The sequence below is a fragment of the Camellia sinensis genome, chromosome 14, assembly GCF_055761805.1.
Source record: "Camellia sinensis isolate YWXY chromosome 14, ASM5576180v1, whole genome shotgun sequence".
NCBI lineage: Eukaryota > Viridiplantae > Streptophyta > Magnoliopsida > Ericales > Theaceae > Camellia > Camellia sinensis.
Window position 1 is genome coordinate 88,364,333 of NC_138974.1, and position 11,632 is coordinate 88,375,964.

An 11,632-nucleotide genomic window follows, 5' to 3' on the forward strand; every position below is an offset into this window, starting at 1 on the left:
GTGATGATTAAATAAACAAACAGAATTAACCAATGCCGAAGCTTGTCGATCAATAACTCTTTGAATTTTTGGTAAAAAGATTTTGGGAAATTTTCGTTTTTGCGAACTGTAATTCGACATCTGCGATTATGTGTAAACAAGGCTCTAATACCACTGTAAGATAAATTGAACAATGGCGATGATCGATAATTCTGTGACGGTGTTTATCATGCAAGAAGAATATACAATCCGGACTGAAAACAGAGAGAGAATAAAGAGCAATTTCAAGTGGTTTGTTCCATTGTCTCGGCAATCTATTTATACCTTACATGATGCCTCTTTATCAATGGTTACAACCATTGGTATTGAGTCTCCAAACCCAATAGTCACAATGCTTCAAAGCATTGTGTCTTTGTATTTCAAATTCGAACAACTTTCAAAGTTGTTTCTTCCCGCGGAAAGGTTTAATTCTTTGGGCTATGATTTGGTGTGAGAAGGTCCACTATATTATGTTGTGAGCACCTCTCATACCTTCATGAATTGGTTGTGTTATCATGTTGCGAGCATGTGTGAAGAGTATTTATAGTCTCAAACTTTTAAGTAGGTATGAATTACAAACCATGTATTTTTTAGTCCCCAACAATTATGTTATAACGAAAATTCTCTCTTATATTTTTTTTTCTTCATAAATTAAAAATCCAAACATATCATTCAAATATTTTTGCCATGATTTCAAACTGCTTTGAAAAAACATTTATCCATTTAAATGTTATGAAATTTAAGGTTTCATTTTGAAACCTATATAAAGTACAATGATAACACTTTATAAATGTCCAATTTTTTTGTTTATTTAAATGCAGTGAATGAAGCCACTCTATACTTCTAAAGAAAGGCTACAGTTTTCTTTTCTCCACTTTTATTAAAAAAACTAAACTAATATTTTATACATTCATCCTTTTGCAATGCGTAAATCCAAATGTTGAGTGAAATGAAGGTTCTCTATATCCTTCAAGTTTAGATACTTAATGCCATGAGCAAAAACAAAGAAAACAGCAGGTACAAGGCTCGGCCCTGAGGGAAGGCCAAAGAGGCCTGCACCTTGGGCCCCAAATTTGGGCTAAAAATAGGGCTCCAAAATATGATTTTGTGTTTTGGATAAAAAATTAAAAAAAAATCCAAATATTTTAAGTCCAATTGAACACGGGACCAAAAAAAAACATATCATAATAGAGGCCCAATTCAACGTGGGCCCAAAAACAAGAAGCACATCATAATACCCACCCTGGAGAAGAATGAATTCTCACTCTCGCTGAAAGAAACATTGAAAGAAATAAATCTCTATCTCTCTCTCTCATATTGCACTGATCTCTCTCGCACATTGGACTAATGAAACTGTGAGTCCACCTTCAGTCCTCTTCTCTCCTCCATATTTGACGGACGCTGCTGAGTATTAACGATTCTGGGCATCAAAACCGTGAGTCTTTCTCTCTCTCTCTCCCTCTATATATATATATATATATATCACATTTAAATGGAGGAAGTTTTTGCCCTAATTTTTTCCCTAATTTCTTGCCTTAATTTTTCCCCTAATTTTCCTCCTAATTTCTTGCCCTATATAATTTGTTCTTTAAATTAGAAAATTACCTAATTTATATGCTTTAGTGGAAGTCTATAATTTTTGTTATGCTCTAATTATGAAAGTATATTATTTGCAGAGATCAGTGATTATGAATTTGTGTGGATTTGTGATTACATAGAGTAGTCATGTCTCCTAGGAAGTATATTTCTGGATGTGGAAAAAGGAAAAAGAAGCAAAAATTAGAAAATTTTATTCAATCTCAATCAGGAGCGCTTGATAAATTTTTTGGTAGCAAAAAACAAATAGAAAGTTCTTGTTTGGTTGTTGAAGATTTGGTAATTGAAAAACTTAATCAATGTAATGAGAATGATAATGAAGATTTGGGTGTTGAAGAGCCTATTGAATGTTTGAATGAGAATGAAAATGAAGATTTGGTGAATGAGGAACCCATTGAAAGTGAAGATTCTAATGTTGAATATAGACCTTTAAATATTATTAACCCAAGTAATTGGGACAAGATTGATCAGAATTTCAAAGACTTATTAGTTGAAAGAGGTCCTATAAGAAGTAATGTTGTCAATTTTCCTAGAGATGACAAGGATAGACATTTCTCCTCTACATATTACATTCGAAATTTATCAAATGGAGAGAAGCAAGATAGGAAATGGCTAGTCATGAAGAAAGGCCCCATTTCCGAAGGTCGCTTTGGGCCCCCTAAATCTCAGGGCCGGCCCTGGGTACAAAGAAGTCCAATGTGCTCTGTTTAAGGAATGCGCATTCGGCATGAGATTCTCTATTATCAAATTTCTCTGATCCCTCCATCCCTTGCATTTCTCGTTGCAAACTCATGTGAAAATATTAAGACACAAAAATCTTGAGTCATAATCTTTTGACAGGAAATGTATTGGAACATAGATAATTGAGCGTAAAGGATTCATGATCATGACTCATGCGCATTAGTCTTTGTACCATTCACCAATAACAAAAATGATGAAATCCATAGATGTCCATTGTGGTAATACACATAGGAGAGGGAATGAACCTCCCTCTCAATACCAAGAAAGCATAGAGGTAGTGTTGATAGAAGTAACTTGTATTAAATATTGACCATAAGGTACAACAGAGAACTTTTTGGGAAAATTACATTCAAAGAAGAGATACAAATATGCTAAAAAAGAATCCACAAAGAAAAAAACCACAGAATAGAAAAAACCAAGAGAGGCTATGGTTTTATTTTCACCTCTCACATTAACTAAACTAGTATACACTCATCGTTGAAATAATATCTAAAAATTCTAATACAGTGTTCAGAATAGAATGAAGGTTCTCTATCTCCTTTGGAAGTTGAGGAACTTGATGCCATAAGCAAAGACGAAGAAGAAGAGGAGGACCCAACCAACATGCGCAAAGACTACAGGAATGAGGAAGTCATAATCAAAACCCAGGGTGCTTTTAAGAAATTCCTTCACTGTAGAGACTGACCCATCAGTGAAAGTAAGAGGACTGGTCTTGTCACCCACTTGCGATGTGAAAATGCCATAGATTGTCCAGGCAACTGGAGAACACCAATAGTACCACCTCCACCATATCGGGATATTCTGCAATGATTAGAGCACAAGTGTCATAATTATGATAATAATGACATGATTTCAAGTAAAAAGATATATGTGGTATGACAAAAACAATAACAAAACTCCTCATACGGGTATATATGTGACGCTGAAAGTAGTCTTTCACGTCATAGATACATACCGGCCTGAAGATGAGGAAACCAGAGAACAAGTTCCATAAACTGAAGAAGAAGGACATGACAATAGCCGCAATTTGATGGTTAGGAGTCAAAGCCACAACCATCATTCCGTACATGGAGAAGTAGGTAAAGCACATGAATATGAAGTAATAGAAATAGAAGAACTTGACTGCTGTCCATTCAAAGCCAATCATCGAGTAAAGGAGAAGAGCATAGATAAGGGTCTGAATTACAACATAAATTGTTTCTATGGCCACCTGAAATAGAGAAAGTACGGTGTAAATATTGGATGTGGGAGACCATATATACACATTCTTCTTAGCGAAAAGAAAAGAAATGTGATGTAACGTCTTTTATCCTTTACCTGAGCAAACGCGTAAGGCAACTCTGAATACATCCCAGCTGCTCTTTCACGGTAAAATACTGTTCTCTCAACTGCTACAACGATTTGCACCGCATTAGCATTGGAGGCTCCGAGGAAAAGGATAGCAGAATAGGTAGCTCCAAGAAGATTAAGCAAGTCTTGTTGTTGTTGTCTGGTGACCAAAAATTATACAATTGATCTTCGTGTCAGTATTTACGTCAATTGATAATAATAATAATAATTACCAAAAATGTGATAATTAGAGTGTAAATGCCAAAATTATACACTTACATTTTGCTTCCTTTGCCCAAGAAGATAACACCAAAAATAATACCGATGACAATTGTCATGAAGAATCTGATAGCATTGTACTGTGAGTTCCTCCAATATGACCAGTGTTGTTTCCAGAAGCAAGCCAAGCATTGAGTTAGGAAGGATTGCGAGTATTTGGTAGGGAAGTAGAGGTCATTGGTACCCAGTGCTGGAGTGCTTAGCTCCTTGATAAGTTCCTGATTTCTCCTGGAAAAGAAAATCACGAGAAATATCAGCACGCACTCGGACAACGAGAGAGAGAGACAGATACAGAGATAAAGTGTAAAGGACTCAGTACTGTCTATAAACATACCGGTAGAGGTCAGAATTGGCATAAATTTCTGCAAAGTCAACATCAAGTTGTGCCTCAACTGCAGTAGAGCTGACGTCCAACATCCATGTAGCTGGATTGTAACCCTCCGTAATCTTAGGAACCCCCGGAACAGCCTTCAGGAGAAGTAAGGTATTGTCAAATTTTGATTCATCATACTTTGAACTTTCAAATTGATAATAGATGACTCTTTAGAAACTAGCTATGGAAGAAAATGAAAACTGACCTCAAAATATTCAACAAGCTTGTGAGAATGGCGACCGAGAGGTCCAGCATATATCACATTCCCTCCTCTCTTCATCAATAGAAGCTGCAAGGAAGAAAATATTAATGTCAATTAGAGTGCACAAAGCGACAATGATGTTCATTTGCGGAAAATATAAAATCGAGTTCATACCTCATCGAAAGCTTCAAAGATATCTATGCTCGGTTGATGAATGGTGCAGACGACAGTTCGCCCTGTGTCCACCGTGTTCCTCACAGTACGCATGACAATTGCAGCAGCTCTTGCGTCAAGGCCTGATGTGGGTTCATCCATAAAGATGATGGAGGGATTAGCAACCAACTCAACAGCAATGGTGAGCCTCTTTCGCTGTTCAGTTGAAAGACCATTTACTCCTGGAAGTCCAACTAAAGCATTTTTCAAGGTATTGAGCTCAACAAGATCCATAACTTCTGCCACAAACATCTACCATATTAAAGAAACAAAAAAAATCGCATTAATTGGACCAGTTTTAGCATAATATAGACCACATTGAAATCTCATAGTGACACATACTCAAGCAATTCAGTTACATACCTGTTTTGTTTCCGTATTCACATCCTTAGAAAGACGCAGCCAGGCAGAGTATAAGAGAGATTCATGGACAGTAACAAATGGTGAATGGATGTCATTCTGTTCACAATAACCGCTGACTCGAGCAAAAGTTTCTTGATTCTTTGGATAACCTGAAATGCTTATGTTTCCTTCAATATACCCTCCGGTCTTTCTCCCTGCTAACACATCCATCAATGTGGTCTTTCCAGCACCACTGACACCAACTAGTGCAGTTAGAATACCAGGCCTGAAAGCACCACTGACATCTCGTAATAGTCGTAGACGGGTTTCGTCGATTCCCTGACTCTTCATTTCCTGATATAGAGAACCAAATTTTAATTTAAATGCATTATTTTGGTTGAAAATCTATACAAGTTACCCAGTTCAGCGAATTGAATTGATTTTTTTATTTTATTTTTTTTTTAATTACAACCAAAAGAGCAATAGACAAGTATTTAATTAAATTCATGTAATTTTTTCCTTTAAAGTTTTGTTTTATGTTATCATATGCTCAATATATGAATCTTCAGGTTGAAGAGACTTACTGCAGGCATATCCACATAGTAATTCACATGGTCGAATACAAGTGAAAGGGGGGCAAAAGGCAAAACCATTCCTCGTTTAGATTGATTTGCACCATCAACATTTGAGCTGGTGCTCCCTTGAGGATTTCTTACAGCCATATCAATACCTGTAATTATCCATGAGCTGTATTAGTTGCGCAAGAAAACCAAATGAATGGTGAATTTTCAAATTAGGGTTTGCAAGATGCCGAACTTAAAACCACGAACCTTCACCGTTGGATGCCAGTTGCCGCTTATTACTACTTTCATCATCTTCCTCTTCTGAAATTACAGCCTTAGAATCTCCAAAAGCTGAGATCAAATTTGTTCAAAAGGAAAAAAAAAGGCAAGATCAGAACACGGATTCTTCTACAACAGCATAAACACAAAAAATTAATAAGCAAAAAATGTTAACTTACGATTCAAATATGTCAGTGCAGCAATGAAAAGACCATTGAAAAGCAGTGAATATGCAAGAAGCGCTCCGATACAAATCCAGTACCAATATTCCGTCCGAAAGAGCCCTCTGCTCTTAAGAATAGTTTTTCCAACTGAAAGCTGGGAACTACCAGCGGCGGGCTGTTCCAAGAAAAAATATAAAATTAAATAAGTTTGTATATTGTCCTGCCGGGAAACAAATGTGGAATCATTACAAAGAATTAAGAGAAGCACTTACATTGCTCCATCTTTTATCGAGAAATTCATTGATCGCAATGGCGTTTTGTCCGTACATCATAGGAGAAATATAGTAGCCCCATATCATCCATGGTTTAATGTCATCTTTGGAAACAACGAAGCCACCAAGAACAAAGACCAATAGCAAGGTGAAGGAACCCATTGTGTTTGCAACAACAGGAGTTCTTCCAGCACCAGCAAGGAATCGGAAGAGTGAGAGAGCCATCTGATGCACACTAAAGAAGGACAGAAACTGTTTGAGGAACCTGAACATTTTGAGGATAAGTCAAAAAAAGTTAATTAGGTTTCGGAGTCCAGTGATTGTCGAACCAACAAAACAAAACTTATATGTTGTAAAAGAACTTCAACTTACCTAGTAATAGACGGTGCAAACCCAATTGTATAATAGGTAAGTACGATCCATATCGCAGATTCCATGAATGAAACGGGAATTCGGAGGAGCCAAATTGGCAAGCTAAAAGCCCATGCAGGGAAAAACAAGCTATCCCTCTGTTTAAAGAACACGGGAAGCTTACCAACCGTCATTGCAAGCTCTGCCATCCCATTGAACATTATATTAACAAGACTGAAAAACAGCGCTCCCAAATACTTTGAAGCATCTTCTACTGTTCCGGTTTTCATTTCTGTTCTTAAAAAAACAGTGAGGGCAATTGTGGCCATGATTGTTATCTGAGTGGTTTTGAATATGTATGTGAAAGAGTTGCGCTTCATTAGCAGCCACTCCCTCGATAAGCATGCCTTGAAGAGTTCCCGATTGGAGATGCCATAACTCTCAGTCACCAACGCAGCAGGGTGGGCTTTGGACTGGTCATAAGGAATTCTAAGTTCTTCAGTCATCTGTTGCCCGATGTGGAAAGAGTTGAAGGCCTGTGCAAAGTCGTTCACCGAGACATATCTGTAAGGTTGGTTCTTTTTGAACCAATACTGTTCTTGGTCCTTCTTGGAAGTTACTTCTTGGAGAAAATCTGCAACTCCTTTCCTTTTGGGGCATTTGAATCCCATATATTCAAAGAACTCAAGAATGTTCTCACGTGGACCTTGATACACAATCTGGCCTTCTGAAAGTAGGATAACGTCATCAAAGAGATTAAATGTCTCAGGGGCTGGTTGCAACAGAGAGATGACCATGGTCACATCCATTGTATGAACCATTTGCCTCATGAACTTGACAATCTGGAAAGTGGTGGAACTATCCAGCCCTGTCGATATTTCATCCATGAAAAACGCTTTTGCTGGTCCAACCAACATTTCTCCTGCATCGATGACAAAAAGTTCCGTTTAGAACATTCAGAAAATATTTATGAAGTTAAAACATAATAGGATGAGTTTGACCTAAACCACAAGATACATATCCTGAAGTTCTAGTTAGACCGTTAGAAAATAGTAATGTAGTTAAAATGCACAAAAGTATGAATTCTGACCTTTTGAGAAAAAAAAGAAAAAATTATGAGACATGTCTATGAATCTTTTTTTGGTTAATGTTATCATAACACACGTAGACCAATTTGTGTATCTCCATTTCATGATCAATAGTTGTGAAAGATCAACCTCGAGATATCTTTATTTTAAATTCATAGATGGTTAAGAAAATTTTAGAACTTATAATGGCATAGTAGTTGTATACTGTCGCCTAATAGATTTTGATGTTGAGTTGCAACCTCATGACATGAAATGGAGATCTTCATCCCATCTAGGAAATAGCAAGGATCAATATGCATCCACGAATTTCTTTCTATAAAATTTCTCAAAACTCTTTATTGAGTTTACACATACCAGTAGTGACACGCTTCTTTTGTCCACCAGAAACGCCTCTTCTCATGTCATTACCCACCAGAATATCAGCACAAATATCCAATCCAAGTATCTGTTAAAAGGATGATAAGATTTTAGCATTGTCAAATAAGAGAACATAGTATGCAAGCTTGACAGTGATATTATGGAAGCAACAGACCTTGAGAATGTAATCTGTGATCAAACTGGTTTCTTGGCCAGCCACAGCTGTGGCTTTCATGAATGCATCGATCTCAGGGTCGGGCTTAATACCTGCTTCTTTCTCTCGTCTTGACAACTCTACCAACATTTCATACCTCGTTCCAACTCCCAAGCAACGTCCTGAGAAATCTAATGTCTCGCGAACTGTCATTTCGCCATAGTGAAGATCGTGCTGGCTGATATAAGCACTCGTTCTCTGAGGAACAAATTCCTTAAACTCTTTGCCACAGTAGGTCACTTTTCCAGATATCTGTCCCACAACCCCAATATAATCAAATTATCAATATGTAGAAAAAAATACCATGTAGGAAAAGAAATGAATACATGGAACCAAATATAAAATTGGGGAGAGAAACAAATTGGGAAAATTTAGAGAGCATGAAAAACCTTTAGATCATCATCGGATTTCCCTGCGATTGCCTTTAGCAATGTTGTCTTTCCGGAGCTAGGTGGCCCAAGAAGCAGTGTCATCCTGACAATCAAGAAAATAATAGTTCAATGACTGAAGGATATTCAGAAAACTTCTATTTGGTTGTGTTTTGGTTTTTTGTTTTCTATCTTCATTTTCTTGAAAGCATAGGAACTTGTTTGGCGAACTGTTTCTGAAAACTCCTTTCACAAAAATTTTCTAGTAACAGCCCAGTTTTAGAAAATTTTTGGAAACTTTTTTAAGTTCTCCAAACTATATTGTTTTCATTTCCAAAATCACAAAGAAAAAATAAAATGAAGGTGTTTGGATTATATTTTTGGAGACCAAAACTTTCTAGTTTCCTGTAGATCAATCAATCAAAAGAGATGAAGCTAACATTAAGGAATTCATGAACCAACCTGGATGGTTTTATGACTCCACTGACATCGTGAAGTATCTCGATAACCCTTTTCTTAGATCGAGAAAGCCCAACCATTCCAATGATTCCCTACTCACATTACAATTCAACATAAAGAGAACAATCTTCAGATATCACATTATTAAATTTAAGATGATACATTGCACTCACAGAAGGCTTTTTACCCTGACATTCATTTCAAAATCCACTACATATCAAGAGTAATTTGAATTACATGATGAAGTTGAATAAAGTGTGAATCTGACTGAATTCATATGGAAAAGAAAAAAATAAAAAATTGGTGAGAGTGAGATATAGAAGAAGAAATAAGTACCTCAATAGCATTCATGGTGGAATTGAGGAGAGTTGGAAGAGCTCTGGTCCCAACATATGCATCTCCTGCCACTGATAAATTCTGGAACCTCACTTCAATCTTTGGAGTTTGTATTCCCACTCTGTTTTCATCAAAACCCAACACTCAATTTTATTTCAATAAAATAAAAATTAATACTATTAACAGAAGAAGAGTAATGATCGAGCCAAGTTAGAATAGATTGAAATTTGTGAAACACAACAACATAAATTATTATTATTTTTAAAGATATATCAAATAAATTTTTATTATTCTATTTTATTTCTCTAGTCATGTTTGGTATTTCTGCAATTTACATATTTGATTAATCAAATTTATTAATAACATGAGCTTTTTATTATATTTTGTCTATAATCTTTTATTTTTTCAAACTTAGTCCAACTCAAATGTCTTAAATATTTGATAAATTTTTAAATTCAATTTTTGAAACTTGACATGATCTTTTGTTAACAGAGTTCGAATTTTCATTTTCTCTCCATTTTCTGGGCGAGTATTTGTTTTAAGATCCTCAAAACTCAAATTAAGGATCCGTTTGGATAGATATTAATTTCAAATAAATTGATTTGAGAACAATAACTCAAATTATAATAGGTTAGTTATGAATTTCAATATGAAATTGGATTTGAAATTTCTATATAAAACTAATTATTTGAAATTATGCTAATGATTCACTTTCTAACTATAAGAATTATACAAATATATTTATATTTATTTCTATCTAAACTTATCTTGTTCTAATGCTGTGTTTGTTTGGGAGATGTGCTTGGTTGGAGAATTTGAGAAACGATTTAGAAAGAGAAAGAAAAAAATGTGTGAAATGAGGTATATTTTATTTATATTTCATTTTTTTTTCTAAATCCCTTCTTAAATCCCTAACCAAACACAGTGCCAAGCATCTCCAATCCATATCCTTCTTCTTCATCAAATTTTAATTTAATAATTCATCAAATTAGAATTTAATGAAATTTTCAAACAAATATATATATATACTTCATATAAAATATCCGTAACCAAATACAACGTAAAGCATCTCCAATCCTTATCCTTTTTCTTCATCAAATTTTAATTTAATAATTCGTCAAATTAGAATTTAATGAAATTTTCAAAAAAAAAAAACTTCATATAAAATCAAGTTTTCTACTCAAATTTGAAATAAAATTAAATGAAAAAAAAAATGACAAGAGATTAGAGATCTGGATCTGAAATCTTTTTCGAGGGAGACGGAGAAATTTACCTATCGGTACGAGCACGGAGGCGATTGAGGAACTTCTCATTGTCATCTTCAACAACTTTAAGAATACTCTCCATGAGCTGTTTCTTATCTTGAGGACCAAGGTTAGTCATATCAACCTCATTCCGAATCACTCTTCCATTGCTTGTGACCTGCTGTAACATCCCTTTCCTCACCCGATCATAAGTCGGCAACCTCTCAATGGCAGCCCATTTCAACTCCTCCTCATCATCCACCTCGTCATGACTCCGCGTACTATTCCTCTCAAACACGTCCGATGACTCCTGCCACACCTCTCTTATACTCCCCGATGTCCAACTCCGGCTACTCCGGCTACTCACCGCTCTCACCAATCCATCTGCCACGAATGGCGCCGACATTTTTTTAATATCAACAAAATGAATCAAACTCAGTTTCAAATATCACCTCCACAAATACACCAACCCAACACACCAACACCAACACCAACACCAACACCAACCTGGTTGGTATGAATATGAATTTATGCAATTTTTATGAATCAATTTATAGTTGTGTTTTTGGGGTTTTGAGATGAGAAACTGTGGGAGGATGGATATTTTTGGAGATTGAGGTGCTTTGTGCTGGGCTTTATACAAGAATAGGAGTTTGTACACCTGGGTCGCCTTCTAATTCTAGATAATACGGTGTGCATGGCTGGCTTGCCACCCAGCATGGGGTGATTTATTTTTAATACAATTTTTTAAAAATAGTCTTTTTAGTTTATTTTGAGTTTTGTTTTTTTATTTGACAATTTAAAAAAAAAATATATATATATATATATATATACCAAACAACAA

The 11,632-nt window shown here is 35.7% G+C and overlaps 1 protein-coding gene across 1 annotated transcript; it reads right to left on the minus strand.

Moving 5' to 3' along the window:
- Nucleotides 1-2,635: 2,635 nt before the first annotated feature.
- LOC114308821 (pleiotropic drug resistance protein 2-like) lies at nt 2,636-11,396 on the minus strand. Its single transcript, XM_082905817.1, has 19 exons — nt 10,818-11,396; nt 9,545-9,665; nt 9,212-9,300; nt 8,771-8,855; nt 8,343-8,633; nt 8,165-8,255; nt 6,744-7,644; nt 6,372-6,636; nt 6,115-6,274; nt 5,924-6,007; nt 5,678-5,823; nt 5,115-5,447; nt 4,713-5,003; nt 4,542-4,625; nt 4,298-4,431; nt 3,964-4,191; nt 3,673-3,844; nt 3,311-3,565; nt 2,636-3,156 (listed from the first exon to the last, which is right to left on the minus strand). Exons 1-19 carry the CDS (start codon nt 11,192-11,194, stop codon nt 2,887-2,889), a joined length of 4,377 nt encoding a protein of 1,458 aa, XP_082761943.1. The 5' UTR covers nt 11,195-11,396; the 3' UTR covers nt 2,636-2,886.
- Between the last annotated feature and the right edge of the window lie 236 nt (nt 11,397-11,632).

Excerpts from the sequence above, each read along its gene's own strand:
- LOC114308821 (XM_082905817.1), bottom strand. The coding sequence starts at position 11,194 with ATGTCGGCGCCATTCGTGGCAGATGGATTGGTGAGAGCGGTGAGTAGC. Across the intron at positions 6,275-6,371 it reads TCGATAAAAGATGGAGCAAT|CCCGCCGCTGGTAGTTCCCA; the intron begins GTAAGTGCTTCT and ends TTCTTGGAACAG. Across the intron at positions 5,004-5,114 it reads TGAATACGGAAACAAAACAG|ATGTTTGTGGCAGAAGTTAT; the intron begins GTATGTAACTGA and ends TTAATATGGTAG.